The sequence below is a fragment of the Eublepharis macularius genome, chromosome 4, assembly GCF_028583425.1.
Source record: "Eublepharis macularius isolate TG4126 chromosome 4, MPM_Emac_v1.0, whole genome shotgun sequence".
Lineage (NCBI taxonomy): Eukaryota > Metazoa > Chordata > Lepidosauria > Squamata > Eublepharidae > Eublepharis > Eublepharis macularius.
Window position 1 is genome coordinate 50,507,292 of NC_072793.1, and position 23,074 is coordinate 50,530,365.

The following is a 23,074-nucleotide window of genomic DNA, read 5'->3' on the forward strand; positions in this document are numbered from 1 at the left end:
GCTTCCAGCTTTCAACCTGAAGTGCAGCATTGGAGCCTCAATCCTACAGCCATCTTCACTAGGGGTGTGCAATTATAGGTCCAAGAACTGGAGGGGAAAGCTGGATTTATGCTGATCTAGCTAAATCTGGCTTTCCCAGTTCCCACCGACAAACCTTAGATTTGATCCGGCACCTGGACTCTGTGGGGCCAGATTATTTGGCTGGAGCAGGGAGTCACAGGCAGCAAGTGACAAGGCGACCCTGAGAATGGAGCCAAGCTGAGCACCACACCATGGCAGGAGAATGGCACAAGGCGAGCAGGGAGGGGGAGGAGGCAGGCAGAATGGATTTCCATCCCATCCTGCCCCTTCCCCCACCAGAGCTCCAAAAGAGCCCCTTCAAGCTGCTACCATCAGCTACTCCTTAAACTCTGCAGCCTGACCTAGCTTCCTCCATTGTTCAGTAAAGAGATTCTCCTTAGAGATCACATGGCCCTTTCTTACATGCCCAGTGTAATGCCAATCACCACTTTGGGGTCAGGAAGGAATTTTCCTCTAGTCTAGATTGGCCTAGGATCCTGAGGTTTTTTGCCTTCCTCTGGGCATAGAGCAGGGGTCACTGGAGAGGTGAAGGGAGGAAATAGCTATGAATTTCCTGCACTGTGCAAGGGGCTGGTTTAGATGACTCTCAGGATATCTTCCAGCTCTATGTTTCTATGATTCTCTGGTTTGACATTGGGATTCTCTGATTCTACATTAAAATTCTCTTGTTTGACAATAAGCTTGCAAGGGAGTTAATGTTGAACCAATCCTAAACACATTTATTCAAAAATAAATTCTGTTGAGGACTTACTATGGTTAGGATTACACCTTTTGTCCCAAATTAAATACTACAACCAGACAAAAGATTATGCTATGAGAACAAGATTTTTACTGTAAGCTTAATTTATTACATAATAGTGGAGGGTCCCGGTTTATTTTATTGCAAGTATTAGGTTTTCTGTGTGTTTAAGTGTTTGAGAACAATTTCAAAATTTAACCCAAAATATCCAGAAGTAGGAATACTTCGTATAAGACCATGTAGTTCTATTGGGAATAATCCCGTTTAGAATTAAGCATGCTTGTTTACTGATCCCCAGACTTTCAAAATGTCAGATTTTAGCTTAATTTAGTTTTTAAAATATGTGAGCTAAAATGTGATTTATTTTTAGATTATTCTACTTTCTAGTTATAGATTGCACTGCCAATTTGCATACAACAGTAGCCTCTTGTGTGGCACTTAGAGGTTGGAAGAAAGTTTTTTCTCATAGTGGTTGCTATACAGCAGATACCGAATTATTATTGGCAAGAGTCACTGACATCACAATTCTATTGAATCTGCTGTATTTAATAATTGCTTTTTTGTGTGTCTTTGCTGCTATAAGATGGTTAAGACCGATAACAGGACACATGGTTATTCTCTTCTTTTTTCCTTGTCACATTTTGGAGGCATAAATTCATGTTCTCATTTTGTTACAACCAGTATTGAAACAAGCCATACCCAGGTCCTCATCTTTTTAATACAAATGTTGATATCCATGTTCTATTGTTACCTATTGTTATTGTTGATTTCAATGTATAAATGTTGGCATTTATCCTTTTTCTCATTCATTGTTTATATATTGTTAATTCTATTATTTATTATGAAATTATATTGGATGGTCTGGTGATGCATGCATCAATTACTGTGATATGCATGTTTTAATGAATACAATTTTTATGAATACAAATATTTTTCATTTATGTAATTACTCACATAATTATTGATTGCCTTTCTGTTTAGAGGATTTCATTTTGTTCCCTTTTCCTATGTGGAGCTGTGAGGAAACTTACTATAAAGTTGCAGCCATCTTTGCGTTGTATGTTGTATTTTCCTTTTAATAATTGCTTTTATTTCTATTGTAACCTTGGTTTTAGATTGCATATGACTTTGGTAATTCCTGTCCGAAGGAGGTTAATACACAATTTCTAGGAAAGCTTAAGCACCTGGCAAATTAAAATGATTTTTCTGAACATTTCTTACTGAGTGCAAATATCAAATTCTGTCCAACTATGTTCAAAGACGTTACCTGATATGAGGACGGGAGCTTCAGACACTGTGTGAAATTTGTCCCTTTGAAATGCAATTAGTTTGTTGAAATTGCAAACGGCTTCATAAACCTGCTTACCTCACTGGTTTAATTATCTGTGCCCTCTTTGCATGTACATAGCAGTATACTATGTAGCACAATGCCAATTAAAAACCTGCTTTTTGATAGTCAATAAAAGAAGAAAGGCTCAATTATATGCTCTGCTGTGGTTGCAAAGTCCTGAGTGATGGTAGCTGGGGGAAACATGAGAGCTAAATGCCAAAAAGGCAATGAAGAGATGTCTCAGAGATAGGTCTCGTTGTATGAGAGTTGCTAAGCAATTTTTAATGACACACCATTTTTAACTCAGAATGCCAGCTTTTTCAGTGCACTATATTATGCAGGACAGCAAGGTGATGATCTTATCATACCTGTCTATGCAGAGCTTCCTTTGAACTCCTCATGAAATAACTGCATGCCAGGTAGCGTTTTTTTGAGCTCCAGCTACAGCTCACATGGTGTTCCATGATTTTTTCCCCATGTGTTCTGTTAACTTCAAGCCTGGGGTAAACTGTCTGAGTGGGAGAAAGGAGCATGGAAAGAAGTTGCTTAGCCTTTTCCCGTGCTGTCATTTTTCATCTCAGAATAAAACTCCTAAAGCTGCTTTTGTACGTGTGAAGAGAAAGATACACTGTCCCAACTCTATCGTTTACCTTTCATTCATGGGTGAAAAACAGTTTGGCAAGTGTGATTAAGCAGCCTCTCTTTATCCACTCCCCCCTCCCACCCTTTCTCCTTAAATGTAGCTTAACCCAAGGTGCTATGGGTTAAACAAAATTGTAAAATGACAAGGAAGCTGAGAGATCAGAATCCAGGGGAATTTTTTACGGACTGGGGAAGATTGAAAACATATTTAGAAAAGAAGTGGGACGTAAAGGGGGAATTATGGCAATTTGAAAATTATTAGAATGGATTTGTTATTAGAAGAGATAGAGTCTTTACCATATGAAGTGAAGTATTAGCTAATTGTTAGCCCAAATGTAAGTGGACTTAGAGTTAATAGATATTGTTAGAATTACTAAAGTAGATATTTTATCCGACTGTTTGTTAGTTTAAATTTAAATATATGAGGAGTTCATATAAAGTAATAGATAATAGATTTTAAGTTTATAACAATATTTTTGAAGTTAATAGATAGGGCTTAGTTGAATAAAAAAGTAAACATGAGATAAGGAGTTACAGAAAAAGGGGACAGATTGGGAATAGATTAGGCTATAGGGTTGGAAAGCTGTTGGAAGTCTTGGAAAAGGGGGGGAGGGAAAGGGTGGGGGAAAGGATAATGAGATGCTATTTGAAAGTTGTATATTAATATTCTCACCTAATAAAAATTTTCTAAATGGTTAAACAAAATTGTGGAACATGTATTTTCTCTGAGGATGCCAGGCATAGTTTAATGGAGCGTTCTATTTGCGACTTGCCAGACCTATAGTGTTGTTTCTTTATGGAGCTGTACGAACTTTTGTTTGTTTGGTCCCAGCTCAAGTAAATGTATAGATGATAGCTACCTACTAACCACATCAACATAGAGATTTTCAAATATCCTTTTTCTTTTTACCTTGTCACACATTGTTTATTTTATTTATATTTATATTTCAATTTATATACCGCCCATCCTCAGGGGCTCTGGGCGGTGAACAGTTTAAAATCAATAAAAACAGGAAAACAACAATACTAAAATCAATATACAAAACAATAATGAAATAAATTAACCAAGTGCAATGGTGGGGAGAACCCCCCCACCCCAAAGGTGGGAGGCCGACATGGCATAGAAACATAATTTATGTTGATTTAGTTTTGAGATAATATGAGTAAGGGCTGATGATTTAAGACTGTAAATTACTTGATGTAGTCAAGTCCACATTTGGTGAGCTTATCCTGTCACTTTCACATGTAATGTTTTTGCGAATCATTGCTTACATAAGATTTTTTTTTAAAAAATACCAAAGTAGACAGAATAGAAGGCAAAGCACGGTGTGCATGCAATATCATCAGAAATACACACATGTCAAATATGGACATTGAAATTATGGTTCGGATCCAGACTAAATTGGCAATTTCCATTGATTTCCTCATTCATGCTGCGGACCCCCCTCAGCTTTTCTGAAGGGTTCTTTAGCCCCCAGGATCAGCACTTTGTGGAGATCAGTGAGCTGCAGTGGGAGAGGGAAGGCAGGAAAGGTCCATTCTTCAGAAAGAGAAACTTAGAATGGAACCAACCTCATATTTAATACAGAACTTGTATACTGCACAGCCAATAAGTTAAGGTTACTCTATTTGTTTTTCTACAGCAGGACATTTATGTGTAAATATAGAGATTATTTAACTGTACGGTAAATTTCTAAGGCAGGGACTGTATAGTGCATAATTCTACTCATACACACTGATGCCTTCCCCGCCCCTCTGAAATCTTTAATATGAACCAGCAAAAGAAATAGCTATTCTTAAAATCTTACTGAATATTAGGACAGAAGAGGAAAAAATGTGCCTGTTCTACCACCTTGGAAATTCACTAAAATTGAGCTGTAAACATCAGTCAATAAATGATATCCCCTCTGCCATTCCTTTCACTAAAACCATCTCAGTGTTTAGTACAGAACTATCATTATTTAAAAGGGAGTTATCCACTCCTCATGGTGTCTAATGGAGCTGTCAATGAATATAATTGCTGTTATGTGTCTCCAGAGTTCTCTCCTTTTTCTTTTTCAAACAGTTCTAGCCAAAAAAGTGATGATGACTATGAAGATTACCCAACAAACAAAACATGGGTTTTGTCTTCCAAAGTCCATGAGAGTGATGTTACACTAATTTTAAATGGCCTGCTGGAGGGGTATGACAACAAGCTAAGGCCAGATATAGGAGGTGAGTGCTATTTCATTTTTTTAACCATCATGTAGTGTAAGGGAGAAAGAAACTGAAAATTATTTTACTTACTGGACAATGCAACGGAAGTAATGAATATAAATAAAATGCAACATGGGCCATACAATTGACTGATTTATATTCAAAACTGTGTAAATTGAGCTTTCTGAAACAAATACATTTTTGGCTTCTAACTAATATATTTTTAAAAATCATTTTTTAAAAATGCATTACAAACTGGGTCACTTTCTTTGATTTTGAAACAAAGAAACATGAGTAGAGCTCTTTTCTGAAATGCACCTTTCCCACCTCCTTGCTAACAAAATGTTGCCTCTAAGGGTCAAGACTCTTGGGAACAGTATTGTATGCAGTCTAGAAGGCTGCAGCTTGAGTGAAGAATTCAGAAAGATTAGGAACCTCTCCCCTTCTGTGAGAATCAGAGTCTTCCACTTGCACATCTTCGGATCCAACCTGATTTGCATGTTGAGAAATCTATGGTGAAGTGGGAACTGAAGTCAACAGCAAAGGGCCCATTTCATAATTGTACAATACTACTTTAATATAATATTAGACTGGGTTTAGACTGGAGTAAACTCTGCATAGGGTTGTACTGTGAATCCTTCAGTACTGTGGCTTAACTGGATTATTTTCTAGGTTTCTTTGTGAAAGATGACCTGTGTCACCAACAGAGTTTAGCAGCATATTAAAATAATACAAAATGTCAGGGAAAACCAAGAATATGAAATCTTGATAAAAAGAAATGAGTTGTTTTACCTAAACTGATATGCATGAAAGTAGTTGTGTTTGACTTGAACAGGTGCTGATTAGTAGTGTTCGCCCTGGTAGTATCAATAGGCCTAGTGAGCATTCTAGCACGTTCACAACAAGCTGAGCTAGTGTGTGGGCAGAAGGCAATCTTAGGTCATTCCAAATGACAGAAAACAGAAGAAAGTTGTTATTTACGAGTCTAGGGCAGCAATGAGGTACGCAGTACTAAGGAAATGGGCGCAGGAGCTGGTGAAGGGAAGATAGGATTAGGTAACAGCTGCCAATTTAGGGGAGGAGTCTGGTGAGGAGAGGGTTGGGGAGGGAAAGGACCTCAGTGGGATATAATGCCATGAAGTTCACCCTCTAATGCAGCCATTTATCCTAGTGGAACTGATCTTTGTAGTCTGGAAATTAGTTGTAATTCCAGGAGATCTCCAGGCCACACCTACATGTTGGTAACCCTAGGTATTGCACCTTCTACCCAGAATGAAACACAAGACAATGTGTATATATTAAAATATTTAGTGAGGATTGGTGCTAACCGGCAACCAGCAAGCATTGTGAGCAAACTCACCATGGTTGTAAACTGGGACACCATTAACTCCAGATTTGCTTATTCTAGCCTGCATGTACAACAGTGCAGAAATCAGTTAGGCCTCATCGTCCTTTCTCCATGTGCTGCTTCAGCAACTAGGATGTGGTTAATGCTGCTCAGAATCAAGAGAGCCTCCTCCCCCAACCCACTTGGTCTCACAAGTCAGTGATGGGCTGGGCTGGAAACAGCCTGTCATCCTTAGATTCCTCAGGGTCCTTGCCAATTAACCCTACCTATCTCTAGCAACTAGAGGTTGGCATGGACTGGAAAAACCCCACGGACCATCAGCTCGTGGTCCATCATGTTTCACAGACCACGGACCACGAACTTTTCACAGACCCGCCCTGTTCATGGACCGGTTTGTTGGTCCATAGTCTGTCACTTTTTGGGGCCCTAGGACTGCCCCCTTTGCACTCAGAGTTGCCAAACTCACAGTGAGGCTTCAGGAGGCTCTCCTCCAGCCACCCTCCAGGTTTGGCCAAGATTGCATTTCAGAGGTCCAAGTTACAGATCCCTAAAGCAGCCATCCCCAGGAAATTTGCAGTAGATACTAGGAGTCGCAAATGCCAATTGACTTGCATTGGCTTACAGCACCAAAAAGTTGCAATGAAGCAAAATCAAACAGAAAAGGCTGGGGGAAGAGCCCCCTCACTCACCACACAGAAACCTTCCCAGCCCTTGCCTAGGGAATTAATTCTTGCTCCTTGGTCGCATAGAGAAGAATGGGAGCTCTCTAGTTAGCAGCCAGAGCTGCCTATCAAGTTTTTAAGGGCTAGAACTGGTGTGTTCCCAGGGCTGCCTCCATTGCATAGGGAATTTATTCTTGCTCTTTGCTCACATAAAGAATGGGAGCTCTCTGGTTGGCAGCCAGAGCTGCCTATCAAGGTTTTGAGGGCTAGGATTGGTGTGTTCCAAGGGCAGCATAAGGTCTGCAAACATCCATTCTGTAGCCTAGGAAATTGATAGATTGGTGCCAGGATGTCTGGATTCACGAACCATAGACTGATGAACCAGCCCAAATGGACCAAAGTTCATGAAAAATGTGAGTCCCACGAACTGCGTGTTCGCAAACCACTAACTGGGCTGGACCATGTCAAATTTAGGTCAGTTTTGTGGACTGTATTCACTTCTACTAGCAACCTATACTATTCTGCTATCCCTAGTTATATTTCAATCATCATAAAGACCAGGGATAATCATAATTATTCCAACCTCATTAACAAAGTGGACCAGGTAAAAAAAATCCACCATCTGAAGGGAACTCAGAAATTCCTGCTTGATGCCATAAAGCAACCAATTAATCCCATATTATTCAAAAGAGGAATGGGAAGTAGTAGGTCAGCTTGCGGCAAAATGCCTTGACTTGCTAGGAGCCTTCTGCTCTTTTCTGACATAGGGACTGTTACAATGGTTTCACCCTGCTTGAGGAGTAATAATGGACCTGTGAATGAAGCAATGTTGAATAGAGAGGAAAATGAGTTGTTGCTAGGATTTCTAGGTGCCTGCCAGTTTGCATCAGTGCCCACCAATTGCTGGCAATCAGCAGGAGGCAGCAAGCAGCCTGGCGATTGCCTACTACTGGCATCCTGGGCAAATATATAGTGGGTGTGCTCCCAGTGGGGTGCGATGATGTCACTTCAGGATTTTGGCCCCAAACAAAGAGCTGGGAAGGGTAGTTTAAAAAGAAAGTGCCATTGGAGATCGCTCCTCAGAGGGTTTGTTAATTTCATCATCATCTCCAAAAAGGGGAAGCGAAATTGACAGAGCCTTTGAGGTGAAGATGAAATTAATAAACCCTCTGAGGAGCAATCTCCGATGGCTCTGTCTTTTAAAACTATGCTTCCTGACTAACATTGCATCTTCCTGCACTTGAGTGTCCCCATGTAAAATGTCATCTGTAGAGAGACTCAAAGTGTGGGAATATTCTCATGGCCAGCACAATGATGTCACATCAGGAAGTGATGTCATCATGCCAGGGTTGGGAGCTCATGAAGATTATGCCTCCAGTGAGTACTCCCACTCCCCACAAAATGGGAGTCTATGGGGACCTGGGGACCTTAGCTGTTGCTGAGTAGAATATTTATCTTCAATGGCAGAATTACAAGTACTCAAATCCCAAGAACAGTGAGGGAGGTGTTCAGGGCCAGTTGACTGCCCAAGTGACTTAAGGAAATACTGAGGGATCTATATGCATATTAGCAGGGGATTGTTCAAAGAATGCCTGTTTTAAGAATATCTCCTGTCTTATTATCAAGCACCTATTCAAGAGTGTCTTTTTGTGCAGCATAGTGAGACAGTGTTTCAAAACCAATTAAACTTACAATGACATAGCAATTTTACAAATGTTCTTGTGAGGGTCTAGTATTTTATATCTTCAGTTCTCTCTTTGGGCTATATCAGTCATTTTGCATTCTTCCTTTGAATGTGAAATATTTAAAGTGATGTATCGTAAGTGACTTTAAAAACACAGTGTCCTTTAAAACAAATGAGGATAGCTTTATATACATGCATAGAAATACTAGCCTGATCTGATGAATGAATGCAATATGTAGGCTCAAAGTTGGGTTGCCAACCTCCAGGTAGGGTCTGGAGATCTCCCAGAATTACAACTGGTCTCTAGACTACAGAAATTGTTCTTCTGGAGACAATGGCTGGAGGGTGGACTCTATGGTATTATACCCTGCTGAGCCCCGTCCTCTACCCAAACTCTGCCCTCCCCAGGTTCCACCCCTAAGTCTCCAAGGATTTCCCAAGCCAAAGTTGGTAACTCTAGATCAAAGCCTCTCCTTTTTGGCTATGGTAGCAGCTCTTTTTTTATGTACATACTCATATCTTATCAAAGCTAACAGAGATCATTTCCTACAGGTAGTAGGGTTGCCAGCTCCAGGTTGGAAAATTCCTGGAGATCTTGATGGTGAAGCCTGAAGAGGGCGGGGTTTGGGGAAGGGAGGGACCCCAGCAGGGTATTCTGCCATAGAGTCCACCTTCCAAAGCAGCCATTTTCTCCAGGGGAACTGATATTATCTATGGCCTGGAGATCAGTTATAATTGCTGGAGATCTCCAGCCACCAGCTGGAGGCTGGCAACCCTATGTCAGTTCTGCCCTTTTGCATTTAGAAATATCACACATGTAAAATTAAAAACCGAACATTGGCCTTCCTTATCTAAATATCTATTTACTGTATATAATTACATTTAGATTCATGATTTTTTCCTACAATGATATTAGCAGCTGTTATTGTTTTTGTTATAGTGCAACCAACTGTAATTCGCACTGATATGTATGTCAATAGCATTGGTCCAGTGAATGCTATTAATATGGTAAGTAATATTTGTTTATATATTTTGCAGTATTGAATTGCGCAGTATTATCTCCTTGCTGAAATACAATCACTATTTTAAAATAAAACATATGTATCCTTTTAGGCCATGTTAGCATTGTACAAGGTTTTTAGCATTAATGCTTTAACAAGTAGAAGCAAGACCTAGTTTTAAGAGAAGCTGGAGGCATGACAGTGCACTGAAGAAAACTAGCAGGAAGATGCTTAGCAGCCATTATTCGTTGCCCACATGACTCTTCCATTCACAGAAGACATCAAAGTTGCCTTCTTCTATGTGTGTTCTACAAATCAAGGGCACCCCATTTGTATGACTTAGCACAGCAGGGAACTGTGTGTACATTTCATCCTGTATGCAAGAATAATCTGGCCAGTACTTACATTGTATGATTCCTGTAGCTGACATTGATGCTTACTTGTTAGCATTATGAATACTGACATCTAAATTCCTGGTTTGCTACTGAATATCTGCCTTCAAGTCTATGCTTCTATGTACGCATGTACATTGTACATCTTTGCTCCTTTACAATATCTGTTGGCTTGTGGAAACACCACACAAGCAGCTTAATCTAAAAGCGAGTTCATGTAAAATATTTTGCCTCATAGTTCTATATTTGTTACACTAAAACATGATGCTTTAGGAAAAGGCATACTAACAGTTGTCTTTAGATTTGGCATTGTATCAATTTTGCAAGAATGTGGCAACAGTACCACAGGGAACGAGGCTACTAATGTGACTTGTTTATCTATATCTATGAAAGTGAAAGCAGTGGCAAATAACTGTAGAGATTATTAAAGTAACATCTGGCTCAGAACTTACAGAATTTTGTTTAATATCTTTTATTGCAGGAATATACAATAGATATTTTTTTTGCACAAACCTGGTATGATAGACGATTAAGATTCAACAGCACTATAAAAGTGCTGAGGTTGAACAGCAATATGGTTGGGAAGATCTGGATACCTGATACATTTTTCAGAAACTCCAAAAAAGCTGATGCTCACTGGATAACAACACCCAACAGGATGCTTCGGATTTGGAATGATGGCAGAGTACTATATACATTAAGGTACTTACATTGTTAACATTTTGTTCATAATAAATGCTTGTGTATCCAATATAAATGAGAAAAGATATTTTGCACAGTTACTATATTTATGATATATATATTTTTATGGCCCTAACATGGGTAGCCCAGGCAAGCTTGATCTTGTCAGATCTTGGAAGCTAAGAAGGGTCAGCCTTGGTTAGTGATTGGACGGAAGCCCTTCAAAGAAAACCAGGGTTGCTATGCAAAGGCACAGAATGGCAAACCACCTGTTAGTCTCTTGCCTTGAAAACTGCAGCAGGTTGCCATAAGTCAGCTATGATTTGATGGTGCTGTCCACCATCGCCATATATTTTTGAGCTTTAAGTAGCAAAATGTAACGAGAATACTACCATATGTTTTATTCCTTGGCAAGAAGCAGATCTCCTCTCAACGCCCCCCCCCCCACATAGTTTGTGTTTTCATTGCATGAAAATAAAATGTTGAGCCTCAGTGCAATCATATTTACTACAGAATGACTTTCCCTCCTTTCCTATGCAAGCACAGGGAGCTGAGCCTTGCTACCTCCCAGAAGATATTCTGAGTGTACATAGACAGATGCACTCACTGGAAACTCTTGAGGAAAAAAGATCCAGTAGTCCACAGTGTGGGCCTCTCTTGTGCAGCTGCTGCCCTTATGGTCTTTCAACCTCGGTTATGATTGGAGTTTGCAGTGGATGCGGGGACTGAGGGCTGAAGTGTAGCTTTTTGCAGCACTGCATGACACAGTACAGCTGTGGATCAAGACTATACACTACGTAATTTTAAACCAGTTTAACTGTTGTGGCTTTCCGTAACGGAATTGTCATTTTTCAAGAGAGCTAATTATTTTATGATAGTGCCTCTGAGAATTCCAGTCCCCAGAATGGTCTACCAAGGCACTTCATAACTTAGACAAACTGTAAGTGAACTCAGGAGAGGACACATCAAGACAATGGCAGCTTTTAGAAAACCCAAAGAGAAAGACTCCAGAAATTAGTAACCATGTGTCCATTTTTATCTTTAAGAAGGCATAGATTGGTAGGTTGAATTCCACCTCATGGACTAATTGAGAAGTACATTAAAACTCAGGCTGGAGAGAAGTACTCTGTGGACTTTGGACATTTTCAGAGCAGAATTTTTGAGCAATGAACATTATAATTGATAATGGACATAATATTAACCTTTGTTTCTTGTTAGATTGACAATAGATGCTGAATGTCAGCTTCAGCTACACAATTTCCCAATGGATGAACATTCTTGTCCACTGGAGTTTTCAAGCTGTAAGTGATAAAAAAAATGTTGTTTTTTTTTAAAAAAACCCAACAATATATAGTTAAGCCCATGTGATATAATATTTAGAGTGTTGAAGTAGGATCAGGGAGTTCCTGTTTGGAAACCCCTGCCTGCTAGGAAAGCTTGCTGGGTGACCTTGGGCTAGTAACCACCCCACAGAGTTGTTGTGAGGATAGAATGGAGAAGAATGGGAAGAATGTTGTATATAGGTCAATAATTGTGCAGCGCTCAAAATAAGTTTAACAATTCTAGATATAATTCATTTCTAGAGTCACTCATGGCTTCACATTTCAAACAACTGATAATCTGCTGTATATGATTATTATCAGATACTGGCAGCTTCATCAAATACTGCCAAATGCAGACTGCACTACAACAAATGTTTTGATGACTGCTGCTGTTGATACTGTCAAAAGTTGAACACAGCTGCGAAATCTTCAGATGCAAAATGCAGATACTGAATATCATAGATTCAGATATCCACAGAGTAGTCAGCATCAAAATCTACACTTAAAAGGTCATTTTAGCACCAGCCAGCCACTTCCAGATCTCTCCTTTCTGTGCTCTCTTCTGGTCCCTTTCCCAACAGTTTTCCTATGGATCTCTTTCCCAGAGAACTATTTTCATTGGGAGCTGAAAGCCATTGGAGAGAGCTTAGGTTTCACTGTATTTCCTTTTCCCCCACAGGGAAAATAGAAATTTTGAAACTTAATCTTGTGAAAGAATCCAACCCTTATTTTAGTATCCTAATGCTAGTAGTAGTAGTAGTAGTAGTAGTAGTAGTAGTAGTAGTAGTAGTAGGAGCAGCGCTTATGCCCATTTAAACCCAGAACATTTCCTGTAGAGCACAGAGTAATGTTCTTTGGTAGCCTTCCATTCAGGTACTGTACGATAAGCAGTGCAATCTTAAGTGGAGTTATACTTTTCTAAGACCCTCTGTAGTAGTACTATGGGTCAAAACTAGATGAAATGCTCCATTTAGAGCTCTCAGTTGTGTTTTCTTTGTAAATAGCAGTCATGTGGGGATTTAAATTAGTTTAGGACCATGGTCCATGGAGCCAGTGGATGGATGGTAAAATTTCCCCACAGTGCCATTTTCTTGACTTGAAAGGACTCTGCAGAGCTGCTGTTTGCTTTGGGGAGAGAAAGGTGCAGGCATCTCTGCATGTTGCCTTCATCTTTGTTCCAACATGGTAAATAGCATCTCTGTGTTGTTTGTTCAGGTCAAGATAGAAAGAGTTAACCTTTTCTTCCCTCTATGACATGGATGTTTTTTACGAAGAAGAAACACGGAAGCTACAAACATTTTCATAGCAATTCTGTACATAAACAGGAATTAATTATATGGCTATAGGAAAGTAACACTGCATCAATGAAAATATTGATGGATTTTGGATCTTTTTTTGTTTTGAAGATGGTTATCCAAAGGAAGAAATTGTTTACCAGTGGAAGCGCAGTTCTGTAGAAGTGGGAGACACCAGATCCTGGAGGCTATATCAATTTTCATTTGTGGGGCTCAGAAATGCAACTAATGTGGTAGGAACAACTTCAGGTAAGTCAAGCTACTTGGATGAATTGATTACCTATTTTGCGAAGGCTTTGGCAAAATATATAACTGGAGAAAGACAACAGTGTGCTGGCTGTGCATTCAAAAAGAAAGCCTCAGGGAATGTTTCTGTTGCTGGACTGTATCACTTTCAGACTTCTAAAGTGTGGGGTCACTTAGATGCTCCCTCATATAAAAATCCCTGCACATTTAAAATGAGCATGACTGGGGGAATGCTGTAGCCTTATTTGTCCCTGACATTCAATGTTTGTACATGTGGATAACATGCATTCAGGCATTTGGTATCTCATCTATAGTCTCTGAAATCATGTAGTCCAGCAACAGATACATACTATAAAGTTCCTGATTTGCAGTCCTAATCAGAGTTTCAGCCTTCTAAGTCTAAATAAGTCAATGGGCTTAGAAGGCTTAGGATTGCATGGTGTATAACCTGACCCAGGTTCCAACCTGGGTCAAGTCAAGCCCATTCTAGGTGCAGAGGATAGTCTCCAGAACACAGGCTCTGATTTAGAGGCTGGATGAACAGGATGAATGGACTCTTAGTTGTGCTGGCAATGTCATCAGATATGTTGCAGGATAAAGAGATATTCTGAGGGAAGTTTTTGTGGCATTATCTCCGGGCCTTTTGAGATATGCTTCTGGAGCAGCAATGCTTCATTCTGCCCTTTCCTCAGGGCTGGCAGTTAAAGGAGCAATCTAATACAAAATTAGGGACAGTTTCTGTGTGCTGGATGGGACTATATGTCTTATGGTTAGATCTTTTTCTCTTCTGTCTGTTTGTATCACCCTCAGTGTACAAATGTAACAGAAATTGCAACGACAAAAAGGCAGTGACAGAACAGCAAAGTTATCAGATTACTTGACTTGGCAACACAAACACATATGAATTAGGATTTAAGAAAGTAATGCCTGACTGAGAGTGAATGACATATGCTTCCAACCTATGCATACTGACTTTAGGGTAAGTCCTATTGAATTTGATGGGAGTTACTTCTGAGTAAACCTGCATAGGATTTAAATGTCAAAAAAGTATACTATATAATAAGAGTAGCTATGCTGGGTAGGGCCAATATTCCATCTATTCCAGCATCCTGTTTACAACAGTGGCCAATCAGATGCCACAGGGAAGAGCAGGGCCCACAGGCAATAGCCTCACTTGATGACTGCTTCCAAACACATGACAATTACAGCCGTTAAAGAGACCCAATTCTACTATCATGGCTAGCAGCCAGCAAAAGACATATCCTCCATATATCAGTGCAGCCACCTTTTACATTCATCTGACCCCAGGGCCATTGCCACAGGTCTCACCACACAAGACAAAATACACTCGAATTACACGGGTAATTTGAGTGTATTTTGTCATTTGAGTGTTTTTGAGTGTAATTCAAGTGTATTTTGTCTCATGTGGTTTGACCTCACATCTCATGGCATTGAGTCCTACAAGTCAACTATCTGTTGTATGAAGTAGTGCTTCCTTTGGTCTGCCTGGAATCTATTGAAAATCAGTTTCATAAGGTGACCCCAAATGCTAACATTATGGGAGAATGAGAAAAGTGTCTCTCTGTCTAGGTATAGAGATGGGCACAAACAGCAATACGAACAAAAAATCTCCACGAACAGCCCAATCTGCTGTTCACGAACAAGCTGGTTATGAGGCCCCATTCTAAACGAACAGGTGGTCGTTGCAAGCCTCGTTCGTTGCTGTTCGTCTTGCTGTTTGTCAAGCCAGACAGTCTGGCACCTGCAATCAATTCCCTTGGCAACTTAGGCAGGGATTGTCTGAACTCTGTCTGAACTCCTGCTGTTGCCCTGGAAACCCCAATCTAAGCCCAATTTAGCTTGATAGGCAGGTCTTCCTTTCAAGTGTGGTGCTCCAAATTTGATCCAACAAGGGAGCAAAGACCGGGGGGGGGAGGGGGGCTCCCAGCTCTGACTTTGCAGACAGTGGAGAGACAGTTGCTGTTGGCATTTTGATAGAGAGAGTGCATTGGGGCTTGAATTTTCTTTGTGTGTGGTGGGATAGGGATCTACCCCTTCAAGTTCCAGGGCTGCTGCCAGGCTCTGGGCCAAGCTATTATTTATTATTGGTACTTTTCCTGCTGCCTGCTCAGGTAAGGTTTCTGGGAGGGGTGCAGTAGGGATCTACCCCTTCAAGTTCCAGGGCTGTTGCCAGGCTCTGGGGCCAAGCTATTTTTTATTATTGGTACCTTTCCTTGTGCCTGCTCAGGTCAGGTTTCTGGGAGTGTTGCAGTAGGGATCTTGACTTGGATGATGGTTGGAGGAGAGCCTGCTGGCCCCCATGGACAGCCAACCACGAACATGTTCGTGAACAGGGCAATGTTCGTGAGTCCCTGTTTGTGGATGGCAACAAACAACAAACATGTTCGGGTTTTTTTCTGTTCGTGCCCATCTCTAGTTTTGTATATCTCTATCATGTCACCCCTCAGTTACCTTCCTCCTCTAACATTAAAAGCTCCAGATACTTTAGACTTAGCTCATAGTGCAAGCACTTCAACTTCGTGATAATTTGGTCACTCATTTGTGCAGTTTTTCAAGTATTTAATATGTGGCAGCCAGAACTGTACACATTATTCCAAATGAGGCTGTAGACTTTGTTGTCTCATCATGAGAACTGTTCATCCCAGTTCTCTGTCTTTAATGTATAAATGAAATAGCAATGATCCTACTGCCAGGAGACAGATCTTGGGAGTTGTAAAGTCTGATACTTCTAGGGAATAGTGTATTTAAATGCATTAGATTTTAAACTTCATTTCACCAGTATCCTTCCTTCTTTTGGTGCTTTCACTTAACCCCCTTCAGCAACTCCACCATGTGCATGCTCTTTACAGTGCCTGTAGCAGTCACTATGTCCATGATCTCTTAGCATTCTGCCTCCAAAGCCTTTTACATCCTGTTTCTTGTCTTAATAAAGATCCTTTTTAATTTCCTTATTGAGTCTCCTTCAGTAAATAGCCTCATCTCTGACTTGCTTGATTGTTTTGAGCTTCATTCATTGTAAAGGTTGTATGCTGAGGAGGAGCAATAAGTTTATCAAGTAGTGCATCTCATAAAATCCCCAGCCCCTCCCCTGGCACTTGATTGCAGTCACCTGTACCAGTTTTTCTCCTCTGAACAAACAGACCCTGGAAGGGGGGGGGGGGGAGAAAAGGAGGGAGAAATTGAAACTCAAAGGAAGAGCAAGTGCTAGTCCTCCAATCACATGGGTCTGCCCTTGCCAGGGAAGAGCATGTTATTTCTCTTCCACTTATCAGTACAATTGCCAACAAAACAAAGGATTAAAAAAATTAAAAGCTATCAGTCTAGTTTCCCAGCTCAGACCAATAAGGTGCAACACACACACACAAACACCTTGCATAAACCAAGTGGGGTTAATGGAAAATATTGCAATAACATAGAGGAGAACTATGTTCCATTTTTAATACAACTGACATTTTGTTTATTTACAGACTTTTGTCACCTCCTTTCTGTCATTTATTTAATTACTTTTTCCTAGATAGGAAAACCGGTAAATTTTGAACGTGTACAAGTTTTGTATCCTTTGTTTGAGAGCCTTTTCTATTTTGGGGTGGCAATGTGAGTGATTCAATTTTATAAGGTTCTGTGGAACATTAAAAGAGAGTGATTATTGAAGGAAATGATCCATTCACTTTAAACAAGCACAGCCTTCCTAAGGGACCATTAATCTCATTTCAGAAACCACAGTAGTGGTCTAACAGTGCCGATATAATTGAAATATTTGCTATTAATGCACTTATGCAAACTGCCCTTGTCCACTTACTTAAACAAATAAAGTGATCAATATTAATTGTGAATTTGTATACAGTAAAAGCTCCCTTTTTGCCAAGATTCTTTTTCAGTAATAAGAGATGCTTTCCAAAGATGATTTAGCCCTGTTGAATTTTGCCTGCTGGAGATATACTGTAAACCTCTGAAGAACAGTCATAATCCCCTTCCCTGTGCACATCTTTTCTTCTCTTATGAAAGCAGACATTAGCATCTGAATTGGGAAAAGAAGCTAGTAGACCCTGCTATGAGCAATGGGGAGCCTCTATTACTTTTTCCTCAACCCAGGACACATAAGAGACAAGTGTTTTGTTATAATGTTTGGAACTATCTGCAGGCAGCAAGACATACAAGTGTGTGTGTCTAGAGTTTTTGGAATTAACTCCATTTGGTCCTATTGATTTTGGTGGGGCATTGAGTCCTTAAATGGGTAGCTCTGCAAACTTAAACGGACTTAAAGGCAAACACTCTAGCTTCAGTGATTTGTGAACTAGACAGGCAATCTGTGTCTCTCTCAGATACCATCTGCCATTTTATCAAACAGCGAACTGGAGAGAATTTGTTCATCCACATACAGTTTCTATGTGTTCATAAGCTTAGCTATCCTCTTGCCCCCACACCTCAGAATAATGATGCCAAACATGAGCAAATGAGTTCAACTAGGGTTTATTTATTTAAGGCTGAAATGTTCACTTTATAAACTCACACATATCTTGTTGCAGGTTCCCTAAAGTGCTCTACAATATGGTTGCCTACACTTGGGCAATCTGGCTCTGAGTCTTTTTGCTCAGTATGAGCAAAAGTCACTCCTCACTTTTCCTTGTGTACACAAAAATCTGTGCTGAGATATGCTGATTGTGTTTAAGCCCCCCAACACACAATGGTCTGCATAAGAGTTTAAATGATAATGTCCATCATCAGTAGGCCTTCCATTTACCAATACAAGATGGGTAATTACCAGCCTCCAGCCCCAATTTCTTGCCCACAAAGAATTGATTAACAGAGACTTGGGGGGAGGGGGTAGCCTAGAGCATCACTCAGAAGTGACATCACATTATTCCAAAACTTCACCCTCCCCAGGCATTCCCCCCTCCCTTAAATCTCCTGGCATTTGCCAAAGGAACCATTATCATCAAGGTATTTCCCCCAAACCCAGCAGATGATTGTGGCTGGTCTGAGTACTTCTCCCCATCTTCAGAAGTCTCAGAGCGGAACTACAAGTGACAAAAGGCACAGGTTGGTTCGGTTTCATTTTCCCGGCCATGTCGGACACTCCTCTCCGCAGGTCCGTGAGGAAACGTCCGAGCAGCCTGATCGGGCGGTTGACCTGCGAGGGTTAACCCCCAGGACTCCCAGTGAGGGGGTCAGGGTCCGGAGCACGGCGGGAAGAACCCCCTGAAAGCAATGCAGGGGGTAAATTGCCCGTTTGCTCCAATGGAGGCCAGCAGACTTGCGCAGCACATCGCGTGCCGCCGGGCCATGGAGAACGGCAATAAGCAGATTTAAGGTGAAAACCTGTAAGTAAGCGAATCCCTTCTGATTTCTAAGCGTATGCGAAGGATTGGTGGGAGTTGAAGCTAAGAAGGCGCGGATTTCTTCCCCTCCACGGAGTTTCGGAACTTAGCTGGCGCCCCCCCCCTAAGATGGCGACGAAAAAGCAGAGCCCTGCGATGAGTAAATCGGTGATGGCGATGTTACAGGGGAAGGGGGAAACCCTGGAAGAGATGGTCAGACGAGCGGTCTTTGAAGCTATGCAGCCCTTTGTAGCGAAGTTAAATGAAATGGGGCAAAAGGTTGATTCAGTGGAAAGCGAAGTGAAAACCATTAAAGAAACAGCGTCTGGAGCAGAGCAGTCTGCATGCGAAAACGTAGTACTCATGAAAGCAACAAGTAAAGAAGTGAAGCTCTTGGAGAATCAAATAATAGGATTGCAAGTGGACCGTGCCCAAACGGTACTGTGTCTTCAGAATGTAAAAGAGGAGCAAAGTGAAAATTTAAAAGATTTGGTGTCGGAACTTTTGGCGTCATTCGCTAAGGCAACTAAAGAAGAGTTAAAAAGCGATATTCTGGAAGTCCGTCGGACATCTTCAAAATATGCAATGAAGCGTCAGCTGCCTTGCGAGATTATTATTGACTTTTCATCTAAGAAGACTCGGGACACCATCTTATATAATTCGTATAATGTGGACTTGGACTATCTGGCCAGTAAGGTTAAGATATTGAAGGATGTTCCATTTTTGGCTCGTAAAAGAAGATTTAAATATAAAAGACTTGTGGCTTTCCTGAGGAAATGTGAAGTAAAATACAAATGGTTGTTTCCGGAAGGCATCTGGTTCAGATACAAGGATCAAACCTACAAGATAACATCTGAAGTACAGCTGAGGGACTTTTTGTTTAACCATCAGGAGTTTCAGCAAGAAGAAAGTCCAAAGTCTGAAGGGGAGAGTGGGGGGGAGGAGGGAACGAGCGCAGCTATTGTAGCTGCGCAGAGAGAACTGAGACCGAGACGCGGGGCGGGGGGGGGGGGGAGAAGACGTGATCCTGAATGTAGTCTGTATTTTATAAGATCTACCAATCTGATAGCATATTAGAAAGTTAACTTTAAAGAAAAATTGCAGTATGAAGGGAATACAAGACATGTAGATGTAGTGTGTGTTTTCTGTTTATATGTTGCTCTTCCCTTTTCCCCAGTCCCCTTTTTTCCTTTATATTTCTGTAGTTTTTTGTAGTTTTCTATGTTAGAAATTAAAAATAAAAAAAAATTATTAAAAAAAAAAGACAAAAGGCACAGGTTGGTCACTTGTCAGTTTCCCTCAAGTTTTGATGGGAAATGTAGGCATCCTAGTCTTGCAGCTTGGCTCTCCGACTGCTGTCCAATGGACTTTTCAACTGTCACTTGTCCAACATTCCGCCAAGCTGCCTACATTTCCCATCAAAACTTGAGGGAAGCTGACAAGTGTCCAACCTGTGCCTTTTGTCACTTGTAGTTCCGCTCTCAGGTAGACATGGGCACGAACAGAAAAAAAAATGAACACCCTGTTTGTTGTTCATTGCCATCCACGAACAATGAACAATGAACATGAACTGTTCCCGAACATGTTCGTTGTTCATTGTTCATGGGGGCCAGAACCCCCCACTCCCAACCCCCCCACTTAGCCCCCCTCCCCTCAAACCCACTTACCTGGCCCTTTAACGTGTGTCCCCCCCCCCTTTGCTGTCATTTTCTGTTCACAGTGGCAAAAACAGAACTGCCTGTTGGAAGCAGCTACTTTGAGGGGTTACAAACTGACCTTCCCAATGTCCAATACCCACCAAATTTGCAGGGGACATAGTTCTCACTGTCTTCCAAAGACCCCCCAAGTTTCACAGAGATTGCACCCCAGGAGAGGCATGATCCATGTGTCCCCCCCCCCCTTTGCTGTCCTTTTCTGTTCACAGTGGCAAAAACGGGACTCTCTGCTGGAAGTACTTTGAAGGGTTAAAGCCAGAAGGAAAGCCAGAAGGAGTTCAGACAGAGTTCAGTCCCTGCTTGATTTCAGGTGCCAGATTGTCTGGCTTGCGAAGGCAACAAACGAGGCTTGCAACAACCACCTGTTCATTTAGGATGGGGCCTCGCAAACAGTTTGTTCGCGAACAGCAGATTGCGCTGTTCGTGGGTTTTTACCATTTGCAATGCAGTTTGTGCCCATGTTTAGTCTCAGGGCACTTGCTGATATATCTTAAATTGTGCTATATCTTAAATTATGAGCACTAATCAGTACTAATTCTGATAGCTCTAGTAAGGGCCTCACCAACCCCCAAGAGTAGACCCATTTAAATACATAAATAACTCCAACAAAGTGAAGCAGGCCAACACCCCCCCCCCCACACACACCTTCCTCTCTCAGCCAACTTCAGACAAGTCCAACAAATTCCCTCTTGCCCCCACAGCAACCAGCTATTTCCACATTGTATACTGGGATGAACTGGCAAGGAAAACCTGATGGAAGGGGGGGTGGCACAGCTTTAACTAACGATCCACTAGACTGCACATTAGACATGCTTCATGAGGAGGTGTGACAGTCTGCCTCAACTCCCCAGCAACTCCATTACTAAAGAGGGATGGGACTGAGGGCAAAACACACATACCACACTATTTATGGATGGGATGTGGCAATGGGTAGGATTCAGTGTGCTCTTTTCTTTACAAGTGTGCTTGTTTTTGTCACAAGCAAACCTTGTTTTCTTAATTGCTTGTACTTAATTAATGGAGAAAACTTGAAGAAGTTTGCTTTTTTTTTGTCTTTCTGCCTTGCCTTCCTAGCTGCTGTGTGAGAAGCTGAGGGTGAGTGGGTTCTTGAAGCTTGCTAGAGAGTGGTTCTGTTTAAGTTCTGTTTGGGGCTGTTTGTGTTTTGGAGGCTGTTGAGGGCTGAGTGAGTTGCTGTTGATTACAAGCCCCGCCCCCTACTGTGCTGAGCTCTGTGGTGCTTGGCAGGAAGTGACCCCTTGAAACAAAGGGCTCCTTCTCGCCAGAGGCAGAGCTGAGACAAGGAGTGGAGAGCATGTGGTGAGCTGCTGCTAGATGGTTAAGGGTTTTTAAAAATCTTTCTGCATTTTGGCCTGTGGGCCCCAAAACTCTGCTCAGAGTACTCTTGGAAGGCAATGATCTCAACAGAAGGCCCCTTTCCAGTCACCTGCATGGAGTGTGCCATGTTTGTTTTCCTCCCAGAAGAGAAGATGGACTTCACTTGTCAGAAGTGTAAGCTGGTCAGGCTTTCGGAGGAGAAGATTCAGAGCCTGGAGGAGCGGATCAGGAAATCAAGGAAGGGGAGGATTTTATTGACAAGAGCCTGGGGACTCTGCACAAGCATGAAGAAGTAAATCAAAGAGAAGAAGGAAGAGTCGATCTCCCTTCTGAGCCTCCTCTCAGTTCTGCAGTACAAGCCAGAAGATGTAGACTAAGATGATGCTCTGGTCCACTGGAGCTCAAGAATCATTTTGAGGTGCTTGAGATAGTGACAGAGATGAGAGTGGAAGGAAAACCACAAAGACCTGCAGGAGGGAGTGAAGAGGGCATGGGGCCACATGGAAGTGGAAGAATATGGAAAGCAGTTGTTGTCAAGGACTCTCTGCTCAGGGGTATGAAACATCATTCCCTACTCTGACAGATGTGTTGCTTGCCAGGAGCCAGAATTCAGGATATTACAGACTGACTGCCAAAACTGATCAGACCGATAGATCAGTACCTGTTTGTACTGGTTCACCTGGGAACGAATGACATGGCTGTGAATACCATTGCAAGAATTAAAGAGGGCTATGAAGCTCTTGGAAGGCAGTTCAAGACAGTGGGGGCACAGGTGATATTCTCTTCTATCCTTCCTGTCAAAGGAAGAGGAATGTGAAGGGAGCAGACCATACTCAAGGTGAATCATTGGATGAGGTGGTGGTGCCAGCAGGAGCGCTTTGGGTTCTGGGACCATGGGATAAGTTTTCTTAGAGAAGGCCTTCTAGCACATGATGAGCTTCACCTCTCAAGGTCAGGGAAGAAAATGTTTGGAAAGACCCTGGAGAGCTTCATCAGGAGAGCTTTAAACTGATGCCGCAAGGGGAAGGTGATGATCAACAAGGGGATTTCAATGAAGAAGTGGTAA

The 23,074-nt window shown here is 41.5% G+C and overlaps 1 protein-coding gene across 3 annotated transcripts in view; it reads left to right on the top strand.

Annotated features, from left to right (window-relative positions):
* The window catches only part of GABRG2 (gamma-aminobutyric acid type A receptor subunit gamma2), a 90,606-nt gene that overhangs the window by 23,398 nt on the left and 44,134 nt on the right, over positions 1-23,074 (top strand). The window contains exons 1-6 of one of the 3 annotated variants that reach the window (XM_054976265.1): positions 690-706; positions 4,858-5,006; positions 9,623-9,690; positions 10,557-10,777; positions 11,975-12,057; positions 13,485-13,622. In XM_054976265.1, coding sequence (XP_054832240.1) covers positions 696-706; positions 4,858-5,006; positions 9,623-9,690; positions 10,557-10,777; positions 11,975-12,057; positions 13,485-13,622 — 670 coding nt within the window. In that variant the 5' untranslated portion in view covers positions 690-695. Of the gene's footprint in view, positions 1-689; positions 707-4,852; positions 5,007-9,622; positions 9,691-10,556; positions 10,778-11,974; positions 12,058-13,484; positions 13,623-23,074 lie in introns of those variants that run through there. The other 2 variants (XM_054976263.1, XM_054976264.1) reach the window with 2 other exon arrangements.